We start from the raw sequence: 19,721 nt of genomic DNA, 5'->3' as shown, positions 1-19,721 counted from the left end.
GCACGGAAACAAGGGCGCCCTGTTAGTGGCCACTGGTGCCACAGCCACAGAGGTACTCCCGACAAAGGCTCTGAAAAAGCAGGCTTGGGAAGTTGAAGCAGCCGGTCTGAGGTTTCTAGAAAGCCAGCCAGATCCTCACCCCAGCTTCCTCCGCCTCTCTGTGTGCCATGTGTAATGAAACTGAGCCAGAGAGCCAGACCTCTGGGGAACACCACTCCCGAAACAGAACCAACACAGGACGCACGGTTCACTTCTTAGCTGAGTCTCGTTGCTGGAACCAAGTCAAGAAATAGCAATCCTCGGGGCTGGCAGGTGGCGTGGTGGTTAAGGGCGCTGGACTGCAGTTCGAGTCTCGGACCTGGCGGCTCATTCTTTCGCTTCCCCATTCTCCTCCCCATTCCTCTCTGGTCAAATTGAAATAAAATAGATAAATAAAAAAATAACTCTTTAAAAAGGAAAAAGTAATCCTCAACATTATGTATAAAATCAGGGGGTCAGCAGGTGGTATGGTGGTTAAGGTGCTAGACACCCCCATGGCCAACTGCGGTTCAAGTCCCGTACCTGGAGGCTTTCTCTCTCTGGTGAGCCCATGTACTCTACAGCAAAGTAAAAACTAATAACAAATAAAATCAAATAAATTCTGAAACAATAGAAGAATTTCTTTAAAGATATAAAATCAGGAGTAGGTTTCTCCCATTATCCAGGAAGAGGCCTTTGTCTCTTTACTGACTCAGCCCAGAGGTACTTTTCCAGACCCTCATCGGTTTTAAATTTAACTCTGACTGCCACACGTTTTTATTTTATTTTACTGTTTTGTTTAAACGCCCTCATTAGCTTAATTTTCAGAAGCAACCTTAGGCCCTTTTGTAGGAACAAAGCAATAAATAACACAAAAACCATGGTCAACCACAGCCAAAGCTGGGCCTGCTGACTGAGAATGGCCCAGGAGGCTGAGGGAGGGCGTTCCCTCCGGCAGCTGTCCTGTCTTCTCACAAATCTCTCAGAATCTCCTGACTGACAGGCCCGAGGAAGCCAAGCACACAACTCCTCTGCCACCCGCAAGGAGACTGTTCTCGAGGGCCCAGGCGGAAGGCCTGGACACCTGGCTGGAGACGCTATCAGGGACAGAGACACCTGGGAAGAGACTGAACCTTTACAAAACTCTGGTTTCAAAAACTCATGACCTTTCTATTTTTTAGAAACATTAATTATTATTTTAAATTTGCCATAGGGCACGTGTGCTCACCAAAGAGAGACAGAAAGAGATGGAAAGTAAGAAAGCAAACAACCAGGACCAGGACTTGAACCATGGGCAGACATGTGGGAGTCCAGCACCTTAACCACCACTCCTGCTGGCCTGAGCTTTCTATTTCTATCACACTCCCACCTTATTTTTCAAACAGCATTTTAAACACGTCTACTGCTATGGTCTGAATGTCTGTGTCCCTGCCAAATTCTTATGTTGAAATCCACCCCCCACACCTCTCTCACATGGTATTAAGAGGTAGGGCTTTGGGAGGGGATGAGGTCCTGAGGGCAGTGCCCTCGCCCTTGTGAATGGGGTTGGTGCCCTTATAAAAAAAGCCTGAGAAAGCTGCTTGCCCCTCCCACGGTGTGAGCATAGGGCCAGAACCAGGAACTGGATCTGCCTGACCTCGGACTTCACGGCCCCAGGACTGCATGAAATAGAAACTGAAGCACCCATTTGAAGGTATTTTGTTACAGCAATCCCAACCGACTAAGACATTTTCTCTTGGGGTGGTGAAAAATTCACGTCATGACAACCCAATAATATATAAAAATACAGGTTTTCTCTTATGTATTAATTCTAGTTTAAGTCCAAAACATTTCTTAACAAAAATGAGCAAAAAAGAAAAATTTCAAAATAGAAGACAAAACAGTTCAAAAGACAGATCACTCTCTATGCCCTGAACGATTACTCTCTCTGAGTCTCCTCACAGACACGGTACTTGGGGCTTAGTTAATTTAATTACGTAAAGAAAAGGGACCGTATTTCTTTTGGATCTTTTACCTAAAAAAATCATTTCTAAGCCCATGCCTCTGCCTCTAATGGATCCTACCTTGTTCTTGCCTTTTTTTTTTTTTGTAGGGCCAAGAATATCACACTTTGGCATATAAATGTCACTCAGGTTATTTGCTGAATAAAGGCCGAATTTAGGGAGGCTGAAGGAGAAATGGAAAGGGGTTCTCAAAACTTGAAGGAAGATTTTTTTTTGGGGGAAAATTTTTGCTATAGGGCACGTGCTCACTGGAGAGAGAGAGACAGAAAGCTAGAAATCACCTCCAGGAGGAAGGCCAAGCTGCAGTCCCTTCTCCTCCATTCTCTCAGGATTTCGGACACACACACACATGTGCCTGGCGCTCAGTTTTAAGCCACCGGGTCTGGGACTCAAACTGTGGTCAATAGTGTAAAGAGACCAGCGATGTAACCATTACGCCATCTGCTGGTTTTATCCTGAGTAATCACCTCCATCTCACTGATGAAGAACCACTCTCAGAGCTTCGTGTCAACAAGAGCAGCTTCCTCCACGCCTTCAGTCCACGGGCTGGTCCTTAGACCTGAGCTGTAGGCACCGAGCGGCAGTCCCCGCTGAGAAACCACCTGCCACCACCGCATCATGCAAAGTGGCAAATGGAGCCTGGTGGAGTGCCCTCCCTCCGCCGACCTCCCAGGAACACTGCCCTTCCCCTTCGCAGAGGTGCGGCCCTCCGGACACGTGAGCGAGGCCTGGCCCTGGGGGATATTCTGAACAAAGAATGGGAGCCACACAAAGGTGGGCCCCTAAAAGACAAAGGATGACGACCCTGAAATTTCTGATGGTGCTTCCTCTGAAGCTACAAACCTAGAAAAATTAATTCCTGACCTAGCCATGCGCTCGCCATCACAGGGATTCCTACAAAGAGGCAGCTGTGCCTAAGTGAGCACAACCAGAGAGCCAGCGAGGGGACAGCGGAGCTCGCGAGGCCTCGGGCAAAGGCGGTGTCCCCTGCAGGTAAGCCCAATTTTAAAGGGATTCAGAGAACTTAACCCTAAAATCCTAAAGCCTGCTGACAAGAACCCTCGGCTTTCACAAAACCAAACTCACCGCCATCAGACAGTACAGTCCGAGGAAGAACGCGACTTAAGAATCGGAAGTCGGGCTTTCTTCCCCTCTCCGCCATGGTCACCAGTCACACACGCGACCTCTCTAAACCTCAGGTTCCCTATCTGTAAGATGCTCAGGATGAAAGCCTGACCCGTCCTCCTTGGAGGCCAGCTGTGACGCTCAGACAGGGAGAGTGGAAAGGATCCCCGAACCACTGAAGCACATGCAGAGGAGGCACTACCAGCCCTGCGAGCGGAACTGGTGTCGCACCTTACGGCTGCGGAGGGGCACGCTGAGAGGCTGACCCACAGGAGAAGGTCCTGGTTTGTGTACCGAGACCTCCCTGAGGGCACTGGGTATGCTCCTTTGTTTCTGCGTTGCTAACAGAAATCCTGACACTGGTGGTTTACAAAGAAATGGCTTTTAACTCACGGTTCTGGCAGCTGGACAGTCCAAAGGCACACTCGTGCAACAGGCCAGCCTACGACAAGGCAGACAGAGCGGAGGACGGCGGGCACCCGCAGAGAGCAAGAGCTTGCTCCTGCTGCCAGCTCTCATGACATCTACCTTCTCGCAAAATCCACAGCTTGCTGGGTCTCACAAGACAGCATTCACAAGAGCGCTGCCTCCATGATGCCATCACCGTGACCCCATCACCCCACGGCACCTCACCACGCCTACACCAGGCTCCAGAACACGAAACCTTCAGGGACAGACCTTGACCCTGTCAGAGGTGGTCTCTTTCTCTCTCACTCACGGAAGACACAAATAAATAAACTTTAAAAAAATATTTAAAATGAAGGACCAGCAGATGGCGTAACGGCTATGTCGCTGGACTCCTATATAGTCGACCAGGGTTCAAGGCCTGGACCTGGTGGCTTAAACTCATGCTAGGCGTGTGTGAGTGTGTGCCCAAGATCCCAAGAGAATGGAGGAGAAGGGACTGTGGCGTGGCCATTCTCCCTGGGGGGGTGATTTCTCGCTTTCTGTCTCTCTGTCTCTCTCTCTGTCTGTCTGGAGAGCGCATACGCCCTATAGCAACTATGACAAAAACCTCTCCAAAAAGAAAACAAATGACCAGCAGGTGGTGTGGTGGTTAAGGGGCTGGACTCCCACACGGCTCAACCAGTTCAAGCCCCAGACCTAAGGGCTCGAGAGTCACACCCGGTGTGTGTGCCCAAAATCCTGCAAGGAGAATGGACTTTCCCTCTCTCTGTCTCTCTTGCACACATGCCCTATGGCAAAAATCTAAAAAATAAATAAATTAAAAATAAAATAAAAATATTTAAATGCAGTCATATAATGACTTCAACTTCACTTTAATCCAGTAAAACCCAAGTCTATTACTCCTGGTGAATCTGCAAAGCGCTAAGTCTGACTTTAGACCCGAAGTCTATGTCCAGAGCCAGAACTTCATCTGCTGTACCGTCTGCGCTGCTTACTCACCCACGTCAACTGGACCTTTCAAGGCAGAACACGGAATTACTGTTGTTTATTGAAGGATACCCTCAGCAAACACACACATGTGCACATATGTACACACGCACATATATGATATATGCAAGCACAAAGCGAACACATCAACGCGCTGGCTTTTTTCCTTACTCGGGACCAGGAAACACAAACAGAATCTTTATTATGGTTTAATTGTCAGAGCAATAATGCTTTAGTTGTGCTCAAAGCTAAAATAAATATCTGATACCTTCTACTTTATATGAATATTTTTAGTCATAAGTTACACTTTACTCAACTTTATTTTACTATGCCTCAGAGACAGAGAGAGAGAGAGAGAGAGAGAGAGAGAGAGAAAGAGCGTGAGCATGCCGCAATCCCTTCTCCGCCTTCCTCCTTTCGAGACTCTGGGCATGCACACACACAGGCTTCGTGTGTTTCTCAAGCCTCTGGTCTGGGACTCGAACCACACAGTCAACCACATGGGTTCCAGCTGCCTTAACCACTGTGCCACCAGCAGGCTCGGGCCCTGCCTTTCAAGCTGTGGACCTGGACTGTCACTAGGCACCCGTGACTGCCAAGCGTCCAGCATGCCTAATTCAAGGTGAAATAAACCATGAATGTAAAATGGTTCTCCACCCGACTCTGGAGACTTCCTATGAAAAAATAACATTAAATAGCTCACTGATTATTTAAAGCATTGATTGCAAGCTGAAATTACAGTAATTTAGATCTTTTGGATTAAATAAAATATCTTAAAACTAAAAACTAATTTTATGTGGTTTGCTTTTCTTTTCCTTTGTTTTGTTTTGCTGGCCCGCATATGTACTCACCAGAGAGACAGAGAGGGAGAGAGCACCCTAACAGGCAGTGCTGACACCGCCGTCCCTCCTCTCCCACCTCTCCCTCCCTTCGGGATTTCAGCACACATGCCCAAGCACTCGGCATTTCTTAGGCTGCCAGAACTGGGACTCAAACCACACAGCTACCCATGTGGTATTCAGCTGCCTTATCACGAGGCCACAGAGCCAACCCTTAACCTGCTTCTTTCTACCCTTCAAATGTGGCTATTGGAAAATCTTCAATTATGGGGACCAACATTAGTGTAATGGCTATGTCGCTGGACTCCTACGCAGTTGACCACAGTTCGAGTCCCGGACCCAGTGGCTTAAACTCATGCTGGGTGCATGTGCATGTGTGCCCAAGATCCTAAGAGGAGAGTGGAGGAGAAGGGATTGCGGTGTGGCCATCCCACCCGGCAGGGTGATTTCTTACTTTCTATCTCTCTGTTTTTCTTGTGAATGCATGTGCCCTATAGCAAAAAATCTCTCAAATAAAAAAAAAAAGTTCACTTATGTTCTATGGCTGACATATATGAGAAAAGGTAGTCTATTATTACCATATAGCAGAATATTCATATTCTGTCTGTCCTCACAAACGCAAAACCTTTCATTGCTAAAATTCACCCATACTGGCCCCCAAAATGGGTCGTAAGTCTTTACATGGTGGCCACAAGGGAAGTTAGCCAAGACCGTGTGCCTTCCCTCCTCTCACCCAGCCACCCCGGGACCCGCGGAGGAAGGACCCCGCCAGTGCTCCCTCGGGACTTACTGTAGAGAAGTCATCCCTTTTAACCATTCTTGCAGAGTAAAATAGCCCATGTTTTGTGCATCCAATTTCCAAGCTAGGACAAGCATAACTACCTGTTTGGAAAAAGAAGAAATAGACCAATCTCAGCAATAGAACACATTCAACATTTTGCCCAATGTTTAGCCATGAAATATGAACAGAGTAACTTCGAAACTGAGTTCTAGGGAAAAACGTCAGCTAGGAGGACAGCGGACCAGATGCGCAGCTGCTGACGAGGCGTGAAGGTCTGCAGAGGCGTGACTTGTGCACAGTGGGGCAGCGTGAAGGCAGCGGGCTCTCCGGAGGGTCATTCTTGCAGACTCTACCAACATTACCAGGAGTCCTAAGTGCGGCAATCCCACCTACAGAGAGTGACCTTTGGGCATTTCTGCACGCGTACCACCATGGCGTGCATTCCACATATTTGCTGCAGTGTTATTTGTAGTTACAAAGGGTGAAAACAACCACGTCTATGAGTGAAGAAGGACTGGTTAAGCACTTCTTCGCTCAATAAATTGCAAGCAAAGGAATCCTAGGACACCATTAAGGAGGAGAGAAGGGAAAGCTATCTATGTAAGTCTGGAACAATTTCCAAGACTTACTAAGTGAAACAGCAAGATACAGAGCAGGGTATTAAAACACAGAAGGGGGGGACTGTTGGTGGCATGGTGGTTAAGGGCACTGGACTCCCATATCGTTGACTGTAGTTCGAGTCCCGAGCCTGGTGGCTTGCTCTCTCACTCCTGTCCCACCACACCAACTCACTCAGTCTCTATTTGGTCAAACTTTAAGTAAATAAATAAAGTTAAATAAAATAATTCCTTAAAAAAAAAAAGAAACACAGAAGGGTGGGGGCCAGAGAGTAAAGGCAGGCCCACGGGGCAGGCTGCTGGATGCATAGGTGCCCGTGATCCAAGCTGGCTTGGGCTGGGGTGGGGCAGCTGTGAGATCCTGTTCAGGGTGTGGTTTCTCTTTCTGTCCCTCTCATTCATGGACTAATTATTTCACAGCCTGCCTGTGGCCTGAGGTGAAGACAGCTGGATCCCATATGGCCAACCAAGTGGTTCAAGTCCCAGACTTGACAGCTTGAAAAACATAGCGGGCATGTGTGTGTCCATGCCCCAAAACGCTACAGGGTGGAGAAATGGAGGAGAAGGGAACTGTGGCATGACCTTCCCCCCCACCCCCCGGGGGGTTCTTCTTTTTCTGGTTCTCTGTCTCTCTCTGGCAACATCAGTACCATCTGGCAAATTAAAAAATAAGAATACATTATAAAGAAGAGGTGGAAGGGGGGGATACGCAGCAGAGCTGCACCACACATCAATTAACGTTTTCGCTTTAGCCAGCACACGGGGGATCCTTCCGAGAAGCCCTCGCCCCACCCCACAGACCCACGCCTGGACCAAGCCCAGGTGAGTGGCTGGGCCCCGTCCCTTCTCATGCAGTGCTACCCCTGCTCTGAGCGAATCTTCTCTGAATCGCTGCAGATGCCAGAAACTGGGGTGACTGCTTTATGCCACCGCTTATCACCTTTCCACTCAACTATGCTGGAGAAAAGGGCACACAGAGAGCGACAGTAAAGTTTACCAAAACCCAGAAACCGTAAAGACAAAACTGTATTTCAAAGGCGCATCCTGCTTCAAGCTACCAGAGTCCTATGCACGGGTGATGGCGCAGAGGAAGATGCCTTCATCGTCTTCCTCAAAGACTCAAGATACTCAAGTATCATTGAAAGAGAACGCTGTCAGTCCTAAAATGGAAAAGCAGAGGGACAGGGCCTGCGTAGGACCCTCCTGTCACTCGGAGCTGGTGCTCTCTGAAGTCACTCTCACGCTAAGGAGCACCCAAGCCCTCCGGGGCACCAGGCGTTCACTGGGGACAGCTGGCCCTCTGTTCTAACAGAAAAGGCAACAGTTAGAGGAGACCCGACGTGTTTCTGCGCACAGCTGGCCAAGGACAGAGACACTTACCATCCGGCCCTTAATTTGATTTCTTTACATAGAACTAAAGGCTCCGTTTTAACTACTGGAAAAACTACCCCAAACCATCCAACCACCACCCTGTATGCTCAACCAGGCCAAATGACAGTCGCAGAAGGAATCGGGATGATATGAGAACATGACATGATGAGGGAAGAAGTCATTTAGGAATCATTTTTAGATGATTTAAGGAGTCTCCCAGAGCCAGCAAGTACATTAAGATCTCCCAGACCAGAGCATGGAGAGTCACGAGACCTGTCCTTTCAACTTCCTGCAGACAAGCTTGCCTGTACGCGGACTATCTCGAGCCTGGTCTAATTTATAACTGGAGAGTTGAGACACTTTCTCTTCATACTGACTTTATGGATTTTCTACTTTGGAAATTAGCAGGAGAACCTACTGAATTTCTAAGACCTGTCATCAAATAAATTGGTATGTATAATTTTTTAAGTCACTAGGTTTTCGGGTTTTTTTTTTTTTTTCAGATTAAAAAAAAAAAATCTAGATTACTAAAGAGTACATTACCAGGACGGGTGAGTACTAACCATTATACTGGCCAACCCACCATTGTTAAAATAGTTTAAAAACTGGTGACTTAGAGGCCAATGGGCTGCCAAGATCTTTTCCAAAAAGAAAAGGCTACCTGTTCTTCAAACCAGGCACATGGTAGCATATTCTCCTCATCCCTTGTATTTCCTGCAGTTCTGACTCCTGTCTGTCTACCCAGGTGAGCCTACCCACAGTTTCTAACACAAACTGGGTATGTTCTCAAATTATGTTTGTATTCAACTCTCTATCAGAAATAGTAAAAACTTCCACATTAACACCTGTCTAGTACATTTTTTTAGATGTTGAGGGCCCGTGGACACACACACAGAAGTAAAACACAACAAAGCAGACGTTTGCAATCGGAAACAATCCCCTGCTCAAAACAGGCTTTCTTAAATTAACTAAAAAGGGAGCTAAATACTTACAGGATTTTATGCTCATCTTGATGAACAAAAACAGACCTGAATTTTACAAGCCTGCCTAAATTTCCTAACCCATACACATCACGCAAGGTCAAGGTTTTAAACACGTTTCAGTGATGAAGGTTTAGAAGACCGTACTTGGGTGTGTGCTCGCCAGAGAGACAGAAAGCGAGAAATCACCCCCAGGGGGATGGCCACGCCACAATCCCTTCTCCTCCATTCTCCTTTTGGGATCTTGGGCACACACGCACATGTGCCTGGTGTGAGTTTTAAGCCACCTGGTCCGATTCTTGAACCATAGTCAACTACATGGGAGTCCAGTGATGTAACTATTATGCCATCTGCCGGTCCCACCGCTTTCTTTCAAACGTTACCATCTCCAACACTAGGATGCATGCACAACTCATGGCACGTTGGGGTTTATTCAGCAACCGCTCTGTCTTAGTGATGGTAGAAAATAACAGAACTTCTACGGGTAGTCTTGGAACTGAAGTACACACTAGAAGATCCCCGATAGCCTGAATATTCTGAGTTTGGTCTTTTCATCTTCAACATGCTTCAACAATTTAAGACTACTTCTATTCCTACAGAAATAGTTCTAAAGCACTCATTAGAGCAAAAACAGGATGCTAATAATAGCTATCATTATTGAGAGCTAGGCTGGAGATGAGGGACTTTCAAGAGCTATGCCTCCCTTCCTTTTGGGTTAGAATCGGAACCCACACACCGCCCCCTACAGGTTTTCCTGGGTTTCGATGCCCAGCTCACGCCCCCACATGCCTGCAGTCTGACTCCTGCCTCCCAATCTTCTCACCCTCTGCCTGTGGGTGTGGGCCCTGCTTCCTGCTCCTCTGCCCATGTGGTGACTGTCCTCTGGGTGGGACCCCTCAATCCCCTCTCAAGAACATTCACTCTTACCCCTCTGGTTGGACTACTTGGAAGTCACTCTCCTACCGCGGCCCACTCCTATCAGTGGTCTTTGCCCAAGTCTCTGGACTGAACTATGGACTCGACCAGGTAAAATGCTATGATTCAACTCCCCCAATGTTTTCACCAGATAAGATAATTTACCAAGATACCTGAACTAGAACACACTAAAATAAAAAATGCAAGATAAAAATCCATGGTATGAGTGAAAAATATTCCAAAGGCTCTTCAAAAAATATTTTTAAAAAATTTCCTATAGGATGCATGTGCTTGCTGGCAAAAGACAAAGACAGACAGACACCGAGTGAGAAAGCAATGCCCCCCTTCTTGCCCCCCCCCCCAGAGAGATAGCCATGCCGTGATCCCTCTCCATCTCTCCCTCCTCTCAGGATTTGGGGCACACATACACTCATGCCTACATGCCTACATGCCCGGTGTGTTTTTCAAGCCACTGGGTTTAGGGCTCAAACTGCAAGGCCAGCCACGTGGGATCCAGCCACCTTAACTACCATGCTATTGCTGGGCCTCTGTACAAAACTTAACAGTGCTACTGGAAGGCAGAGTGGAGAGGGCGGAGGACAGAAGCACAGAAATGTAAGGTAAAAACAAGCTAAAGAACCAAGTGTGAACTCTCAACTCCTGGTCTCTTCTAAAAGCATGACATACATGACATCCTGGAAACAGAATGAAGCCGATGCTTCCTGGAAACCTCTTCCAGGTTAGACTGGAGGCTAATGTAATGTCAACTGCACGGTGGAAGAGCCAGGGCACATGCACGAACAAAATTTTTCATTTCAGTGTAAGAGAGATGATGTAGAAAAAGTATTTAAAAAAAAAAAAAAGTCACAGTAACATGAGGCCAAGAATTAGGCAAAATCAATTAAGCATATAAAATGTCTTACAGGATGTACCGAGGGCTTCTGCACTACATAAAGTGACCACCTGCTGAGCTATCCAATTGGAGGGGAAAGTTCCGTGAAAAACTCACGATAATTATAGGCTGAACATCCCTATTCTGAAAATCTAAAATATCCCAAAATCCAAAAATTTCTGAGTACAAACATGACACCACTTATGTAAGCTTCTACCACTGACCTCCTGCGACAGGTCACATTCAAAATGATGCAAGACAAAAATACTATGTAAAGCTATCGTCAAGCTCTGTGTATTAGTTGTATATGGGACAAATACATGCCATGCTTTGGTGTGGGTTCCAGCCTCCCAATATTTCATTATATATATACAAATATTCCAAAATCCAGAAAAACTGAAGAGCCAGGGCACATGCACGAACAAAATTTTTCATTTCAGTGTAAGAGAGATGATGTAGAAAAAGTATTTAAAAAAAAAAAAAAAGTCACAGTAACATGAGGCCAAGAATTAGGCAAAATCAATTAAGCATATAAAATGTCTTACAGGATGTACCGAGGGCTTCTGCACTACATAAAGTGACCACCTGCTGAGCTATCCAATTGGAGGGGAAAGTTCCGTGAAAAACTCACGATAATTATAGGCTGAACATCCCTATTCTGAAAATCTAAAATATCCCAAAATCCAAAAATTTCTGAGTACAAACATGACACCACTTATGTAAGCTTCTACCACTGACCTCCTGCGACAGGTCACATTCAAAATGATGCAAGACAAAAATACTATGTAAAGCTATCGTCAAGCTCTGTGTATTAGTTGTATATGGGACAAATACATGCCATGCTTTGGTGTGGGTTCCAGCCTCCCAATATTTCATTATATATATACAAATATTCCAAAATCCAGAAAAACTCTGGTCCCAAGCATTACAGATAAGGAATACTGAATCTGTACAAACCATTCGAAACTCATGAATACTTACTCGAAGTCCTGGATTTAACTGTACCCTTGGCTTAAGCAACTAATGCAGAGACATGTCCACATCACCCACTTCCTCACCTGACCTCCTACACGCGAGAGATTAAACGAGAGGGGAAATGGCACCATGCCACATATAAAGGAGAAAGCCTGCTTAGAAATCAAACTAGAAATGAAATTATTTCTTGGGTTGCCTCATTAAAAACAAAAACAAAAACACAACACCACCATCACTTCTCTATTCTTGCTTTATTGATCAAGAGACTAAAGATTTAAGTGTGAAAATTAATCAACTGATTCACCTAACTCAGTAAGTTAGACTTACATTTTCTGGTTCAACACCAATGTCTTCACAAAATTTTTCCATGCCTTCGGGACCCACGACATCATCAGTACCTGCAATAAAACACAATTTCTTAAATAAATTAAGCCTGACCGTGTGTACTGTTATTGCTATATGCTAGCACTATGCTGTCACTGAGTAAGACTAAAGACTATCGCTCCTTTGGAAGAAAGAAATCAGAAGATATTACGGAACTTCACTATCACTGTATCTTCAGTTATCCTCTAGTCAAACCTATCATTAAATCGATTCATCACCATGTCCTTCAATCTCTGGAATACGGTCCGTATCATTTATGTTTAAAGATAAGGCAACCTAAGTTCAATTCCTGCTCCATATAGAGCTTAATGCTTCACTCTTATTTGGGTAATAATTTCAATACATACAATATTTCTGGGGAACACAGCAAAGAATCACAAAAAGTTCTCCATGACTTAATTGGAAAATAACACAAATGTTTCTTTCACATAGAAAAAAAGTCAAGTAGTCAGTTTTCCTCTTGCTAAAAGGCAGTAAAGCCCTTTTTCACACTCTGGCATCAGCTCTTGTTTTTCTGGAGAGAACCGTCCACCTGTTCCACCTCCACTTTATCTCCCTTCATCCCTCAACCACTGCCATTGGTTTCTTCTGCTCCTACCTCCCCATTCAGTCTTCTTGTCAAGTCACCAGTAACCACCTGGCGTCTAATCCGATAGACATGTTCAGTCCTTTTCTATTTTCATGAGGTCACAGAGACGTTATAGAGAGAACAAGTGTAGACACCAAAGACTGAAAGGGAGGACAATGGACAGCAGAGCATGGGCAGGAGGGCAAAGGGAAGAAACACTTAATAGACCCAAGGATGTAAAATGATCTATTCAAAACAATGTATATGGCACTATCCTTGATTGAGCTGTCAAAAATGAACAAATAAGAGAAAGATAAAGTATTGTCGCTTATTTTATCATTTTCCCCCTCAAAGCAACCTTAAATAAGTTTTATTAGACCATTGGAAAGTCAGGATGTATTCTTCTATGTTTTTTCTATGCAAAAATGTGTCATGACTTTCCCTGGGTCCAGGACTCAAACCACAGTTGGATATATGGGGAGTCCTGCGACATAACCGTTACACCACCTGCTGGTCCTAATCTACAGGTCCATTTTGAGTTGGCTCTTGTTAACGATGAGATAGAGGTTTCATTTTTCTACAGGTAGATATCCAGTTCTTTCAGCATCGTTTGCTAAGAAGATTTACTTTTTCCACTGCATTGTCTTGTGCACTTTGATAAAGGTCAGCTGACTATATGATTGGGGGTTATTTCTGGGCTCTTTATTCTGTTTCACTAATCTATGTGTCTGTTTTTGTGATTGTATCATGCTGTTTTAATAATCACAGCTTTGTAATATATTTGAAGGTCAGATAGCAAAATGCCTTCTACTTTTCTTTTTGCACAGTATTGCTTTGGTGACATGAGGCCTTCTATGATTACAGATAAAATTTATGATCTATTTCTATGAAGAATGTCCCTGGTAATCTGAATGGAATCACATTAAATTTGTAAATTAATCTGGGTAGAACCGACATATTGATTTATCAAATCCAGGAACATGAGATGTCTTTCCATTTTTTGGTATCATTCTCAATTTATTCCTTAGGCTTTCAATTTACCTTGTAGAGGTCATTCACCTCTTTCGTTAGCTTTCTTTGCAGGTGGGTGTGTGTGTGTGTGTGTGTGTGTGTGTGTCTACTAAACAGAATTGTTTCTTCAGTTCTGCCTCAGTGTGTTCGTTGTTGGCGTATAAAAATGCTATAGATTTGCATATAATCATGTTATCTACGATCAAGGATAATTTAGCTGCTTCTCTTCCGATTTGAATGCATTTTTATTCTGTTGTCTAATTGCAGTGGCTAGGACTTTTAGTGTTATGCTGAAAAAGAAGTGGAGAAAGTGAGAAACCTTGTCTTGTTCTACTTTTTAGATGGAAAGTTTTCAACTTTGCTCTATTCAGTATGATATCAGCAATTGGTCTGTCATATGTGGCTTTTACTGAGTTCAGAAACGTTCTAGACCTATTTTGTTGTCTTAAACATGAAGGAAGGAATGTTGTGCTTTATCAAATGCTTTTCCTGCATCAATTGATATGATCATACGGTTCTCATCTTTTCTTCTGTTACCATGATCTATTACACTTACTGTTTTGCATATGGTGAATCATCCTTGCATCCCTGGGATGAAGCCTCCTTGGTCAGAGTGTATGATCTTTTCAATGTGCTGATGGATTCAATTTGCTAGCTGAGGATTTTTACATCTGTATCTATCAGGGATATCCTTGTCTGCTTTTGGTATCAAGATGTTGGAGGCTTCAAAGAATGAGTTGGGAAGATTTCCTTCCTTTCGGACCTTCAGTAATAGCTTGAGGAGCACTGGTGTTAACTCTCTTTAAAAAGTTTTATGAAATTCAGAAGGAAGCCATCAGGACCTGGACTTTTCCTTGTCAGGAGATTATCGCCAACTTAACCTCACTGCTTGTTACTGGTCTGTTGGCTTTCTATTTCTTTCTGGTTCATTCTAGTTAGTTTGTACATGTCCAGAAATTTGTCCATCTCATTCAGTTTTCTAGTTTGCTGGCATATAGTCACTCATTATACTCTCTCACACTTATTTTTATTTCTGCTACGTCTGTTGTAATATTCCCAGATTCACTCCTGATCTTATTCGTCTGATTCTTTTCCGTGCTTTTCTTTTAAAAAAAAAAGAATTATTTTATTTAACTTTATTTATTATTATTATCATTGTTATTTTCCAGTTTGATCAGAGAAAGACAGAGAGAGAGGAAGTGAGAAAGCAAGCCACCAGGTCCGAGACTTGAACCGTGGTTGGCCATGTGGGAGTCCAGTGCCCCTATCCACCATGCCACCTGCTGGCCCCCCGTGCTTTTCTTGATTAGTAGTGCTAATGGCTTCTCAATTTTGTTTATCCACAATGGAAAAAAAAAAAAAATCCAGCTTTTGCTGGGGTTTCGTATAATTCTTTTATTCTCTACTTCAACTCTAATCTTTATTATTTCTTTTCTTCTAGTATTTTGGGGATTATTTTTGTTGTTGCTTTTCCAGTTCCTTGAGACGTATCAAGTTATTTGCTAACGTTCTGTTTTTTTCTTGGGAGCAGTAATTGCTATGGACTTCCGTCTAAAGACTTTCACTGTGACCCAGATTCCGGTGAACCACGTATTCATTATCACTGGTTTCAATAAGTCTTTTGACTTCAGCTTTAACTTCTTCAGTAGTTTTGAAGTTGTTTAGGAGTAGGTTATTTAGTTTTCATATTTTTGTGCGTTTTTCAGGGTTCTTTCTGTAGTTGATTTCTAGTTTAATTTCACGTGGTCAAAAAGGTGGTGGAGGGACCAGCAGTTAGTGCAATGGCTATGTCGTTGAACTCCCATGTAGTTGACTGTGGTTCAAGTCCCAGACCCGGTAGCTTAAACTCACGCCGGGCGCGTGTACATGAGTGCCCAAGATCCTGAGAGGAGAATGGAGGAGAAAGGATTGTGGTATGGCCATCCCCCCAGGGGGTGATTTCTCACTTTCTGTCTTTCTGGGGGAACAGCCCCCCCTGAAACAAAAACCCCCCCAAAAAAAAAAAAAAAAAAGAAAGAAAGAAAAGGTGCTAGATATAGTTCCTATAGTTTAAAATTGGTAGGCTTGTTTTATGCCCTAAGTATCAATCTTTGAAAATGTTCCATGTGAAGATGAGAAAAAAAGCATATTTTGTAGTTGCTGGGTGGAATATTTTATAAATATTTGATAAATGTCAGGTCCAAATGGTCTACAGTGTCAGTGAGCTACTAGTGCTGTGCTAGATGACTGTCGAGTTGTGAAAATGAGTGTTTCAATCCCCAAAATTAGTGTGATCCAATCCATCTCCTATTGATCTAGCAGTCTTCCTTTTACATATCTGGATGCCCCAGTGATGGGTGCACAAATATTTTTAATCGTTACTTCTTGGTGAAACCATCCTTTTAATGCTGTACATAGTGTCCTTACTGTCTCTTCTCACCATCTTTATCTTGCAGTCTATTTTATCTACCATCAGTACAATGACTCTAGCCTTTCTGTGGTTTCTGCTGCATGAAATGACTTTTCCCATCTCTTCACGTTCAGTCTATGTATGTCTTTATCAATGGGGTATGTTCCTTGGAAGCAACACATAGATGGTTGTTTTGGGTTTTAGTTTTTATTTTATTATTTATTTATTTATTTTTATATATTCAGGTAGTCTGTCTCTTTTAATTAGGGAATTCAATCCATTAACATTCAACATTATTACTGATATGTTCAGATTTATCCCTATTTTGTTAGACATTTTTAAAATTTGTATTTCCTTGTCTCCCTTTGTCTATTTATCTGTTATCCCCCTTCTGTTTTCCTCTTGTAGTATTCCCTTGAGTATTTCCTGATGAGTTGGTCTAGAGTTGGTGAATTCTTTCAGGTTTTGTTTATCTGGAAACTATTTCACTTCTTCCCATTTCAAAAATAGTCTTGCCAGGTATAGTATTATTGGCTCTAATTTTGTTTTCAAGGTTTTAAATATGTCTTCCCATTTCTTTCTTGCCTACATTGTTTCAGGTAAGAAGTCTGCTGTTAGTCTAATGGAGTAAGCTTTGCAAGTAACTTGGTGTTTTTCTTTCTTTCTTTCTTTCTTTTTAAAGTTGTTTTGTTATAGGATGTGTGCGCTTGCCAAAGAGAGAGACAGTGGGAGGGGAAAGTGAGAAATCACCACCGGGTGGGGAAGGGGCGTGGGTGGCCATGCTGCAATCCTTTCTCTTCCACTCTTTTCCTAGGCCTGCACATACACACACCAGGCATGATCTTCTGCCAGGCCCAGGACTCGAACCGCGGTTTACCATGTGGGAATCCAGCACCTTAACCACTACACCACCTGCTGGCTCCCTCTCTTGCCATTTTTAGAATATTCTTTTTCTTTGTTTTTACCAATTTGGCTATTATGTGCCTTGAAAAGGACTGTCTTATGCTGAATCTATTTAGTGTTCTTTAAATTTCTTGGCTCCGGATGTCTGAATATTCCTCTAGATTGGGGAAGTTTTCATATCTAGAATTTCCCATATGTTGTTCTGAATAAAGTTATTTTTCCATTCTTTTTGGTTTTGTCTTAGAAGTTTTGTCTTCAAGGTTGAAGAGTCCATCTTCTACATAGTCTAAACAGCTGTTAGTGCGTTTTGAGGGAGGTTTTGATTTCCTATATTGTATTCTTCATTTCTTCTGTTTGTTTCTTTTTTTAGAGTATTTATCTCTTTACAAAATTCCTCCTGTAAGTCATGGAATAATTTTCTCATGTCCTGGAATTGGTTATCTCTTGCATCTAACTGAGTTTTGCTATGATGAATATTCTGAATTACTTTTCTTACATTTCTATGATTTCTTGTGTTCTTTCCATTGCTGGGGTGTAACTGTATTTCTTCAATGAGGAGATAGGTACTACCTTGTTTTCTTACATTTCTGGGAGCTATGCTTTAGCTTTTAGGCATTGGGAAAGGTGATCATCTCTTCCTAGTTTTTTAGATCAGCTTCTGCAGCTGTAAAATTGTGCACTTTTCTATGGTGTGTGAGAGCTCTGTGTCAGTTTCCCTACTTCTCTGTGGGTAGGAGTGCTGATATCCACAATGGGAATTTTAGGGTTTGGAATTTCTCCACTAGAGGAGGCAGGGGAAGAATCCTTCTGGAGCCACAGTGTCTTCAGGTGGTTGTTCCTGTCCCAAACTCTGGCTCCAATGTGACTGTGGAGTGAGCTGGGACGGTGAAACACGGTAGTAGCACAGGACTGCCATGGGGCGGAGTGGTGAGTGGCACCCAGGCCAGGCTGTAGATAGCCTCCTACCTTCTGCCAGTTCCAGTTCCCAGGCCGATTTAAACAGGTTGCACATACTGTGACTCTGGCTAACTGAGAGGATAGGATAGGAGTACTGTGATGTGGAAAGACCTTCTCAAAAAATACATGTCTCTCCCTTTTCTCTTTCTATCCTCTCTATTATCTCCTTCTTATTCTCTCATGAGAGAGAGAAAGAGAAGTGGTTTTAAAAATTATATCTAAGGGGGCTGGCAGGTGGCACAGTTAAGGGCACTGTATTCCCATATGGCTAACCACAATTCAAGCCCAGAACCTGGTGGCTTACTTTCTTATTTTCCCTTTCTCTCTCTGTCTGGTCAAATTTTAAAAAATATAAATAAATAGCAACAAATGAAATTAAATAAATAAATAACTCTTTTTAAAAATAGTAAGTTACAGAGTACCTTGGGTACATCTAGAAAGGCAGACATACTGCCAATCTAGAAAAAAGCGATCCTTCCGTTGTAAACAAACAAGTGCAAGATTCTTCTACCACCTTAAGCAGGGGCCCTGAACTAAATGTATTTACCTTCACACAATGGCCTGAGACCTTGGTGCCAAAGCTTCTGTATGCTTCTGCTGTGACACCATGCCGCCCCCTCGCTGAGGCAAATGAGACCTACATGATCTGCTTCGGGAGTTTTTAACATCCCATCCTTTACTTCAGACCACTTTGTCACTTTTTGTAACTGTCCATGTTCCACTTTAGCACCTGCTCCTGGTCCCTAATCTCATTTGCTATGGAATGTAATCCTAGAGACTAAGGACCTATCCTCAGGGCTCATAGAACTATTCCCTACATACGTAAGCGCTGGTGTAACTCTAACATCAGTGTTGGCACCTTATATTTGGCTTAATTATTTGTTCTTAAATATATTTCAGGAAATAGAAGTTATTAGATGAGTTACTTATGTAAACTGGTTATTTACATTCTAGTGAAGATATGAGTTTCCAGTTTCAGAGAAAAATATAAGCAACATATTCTCTGAAAACCCCAGCCAATCCTTTCTGAAGTCAAAGAGAACTAAAATATCAAAGTACAAAAAGAAATAAACCATAGAGAACAGGAGGAAGAGTCCCCAGTGAGAGAGCTTTATTTATTACACTTCTGGGAATCAGAAACTGAGCTGATCGAGATTTTAAAAGGTGAGACACTGCCACCAGAATGTGCAGAGCAAGGCCAGGGCCAATGGTCGGACAGAAGCTGAAGGAGCTGGCTCAGGGTGCAGGAACAGAGGGCAGTGTGAGACGTGGGAATGAGAACTCAGAACCACAACCACGGATCCATCCATGGCCTCAGTACTCCTTCCTTCCCCTCTAACATGCAGCCAAACGGCCTCTCTCCTAGAGAAAACGACGAGCACAGCACGCGTGTCCAAGTCCTCCTCGTGCTGGCATGGAGGGGACTGTGCCTCGTAGCCTGCTCCCACAGACTTGTCCTGCAGCTCACCCTGTCAGTCATCCTGGCTCTTTTCACAATCCATTTTCTTAATCACTACTGACCTACAGTTTGGATCCATGCGCTTGGATGTTCAACAAGAAATAGATACTAAGTGGGGCTTTCAAGTCAGACATTTCAA

General features: G+C 43.6%; 1 protein-coding gene across 1 annotated transcript in view; it reads right to left on the bottom strand.

Moving 5' to 3' along the window:
• DCUN1D4 (defective in cullin neddylation 1 domain containing 4) overlaps window positions 1-19,721 on the bottom strand; it is a gene marked incomplete in the record, with an annotated part of 107,183 nt that overhangs the window by 24,221 nt on the left and 63,241 nt on the right. The window contains 2 exon segments of the mRNA XM_027775928.1: window positions 6,171-6,262; window positions 12,239-12,309. Of these exon segments, the coding sequence (XP_027631729.1) occupies window positions 6,171-6,262; window positions 12,239-12,309 (163 nt within the window).

Source organism: Tupaia chinensis, unplaced genomic scaffold (genome assembly GCF_000334495.1).
Source record: "Tupaia chinensis unplaced genomic scaffold, TupChi_1.0 Scaffold000054_1, whole genome shotgun sequence".
In the NCBI taxonomy this organism is placed as follows: Eukaryota; Metazoa; Chordata; class Mammalia; order Scandentia; family Tupaiidae; genus Tupaia; species Tupaia belangeri.
This window is presented reverse-complemented; position numbering and strand designations above follow the sequence as displayed.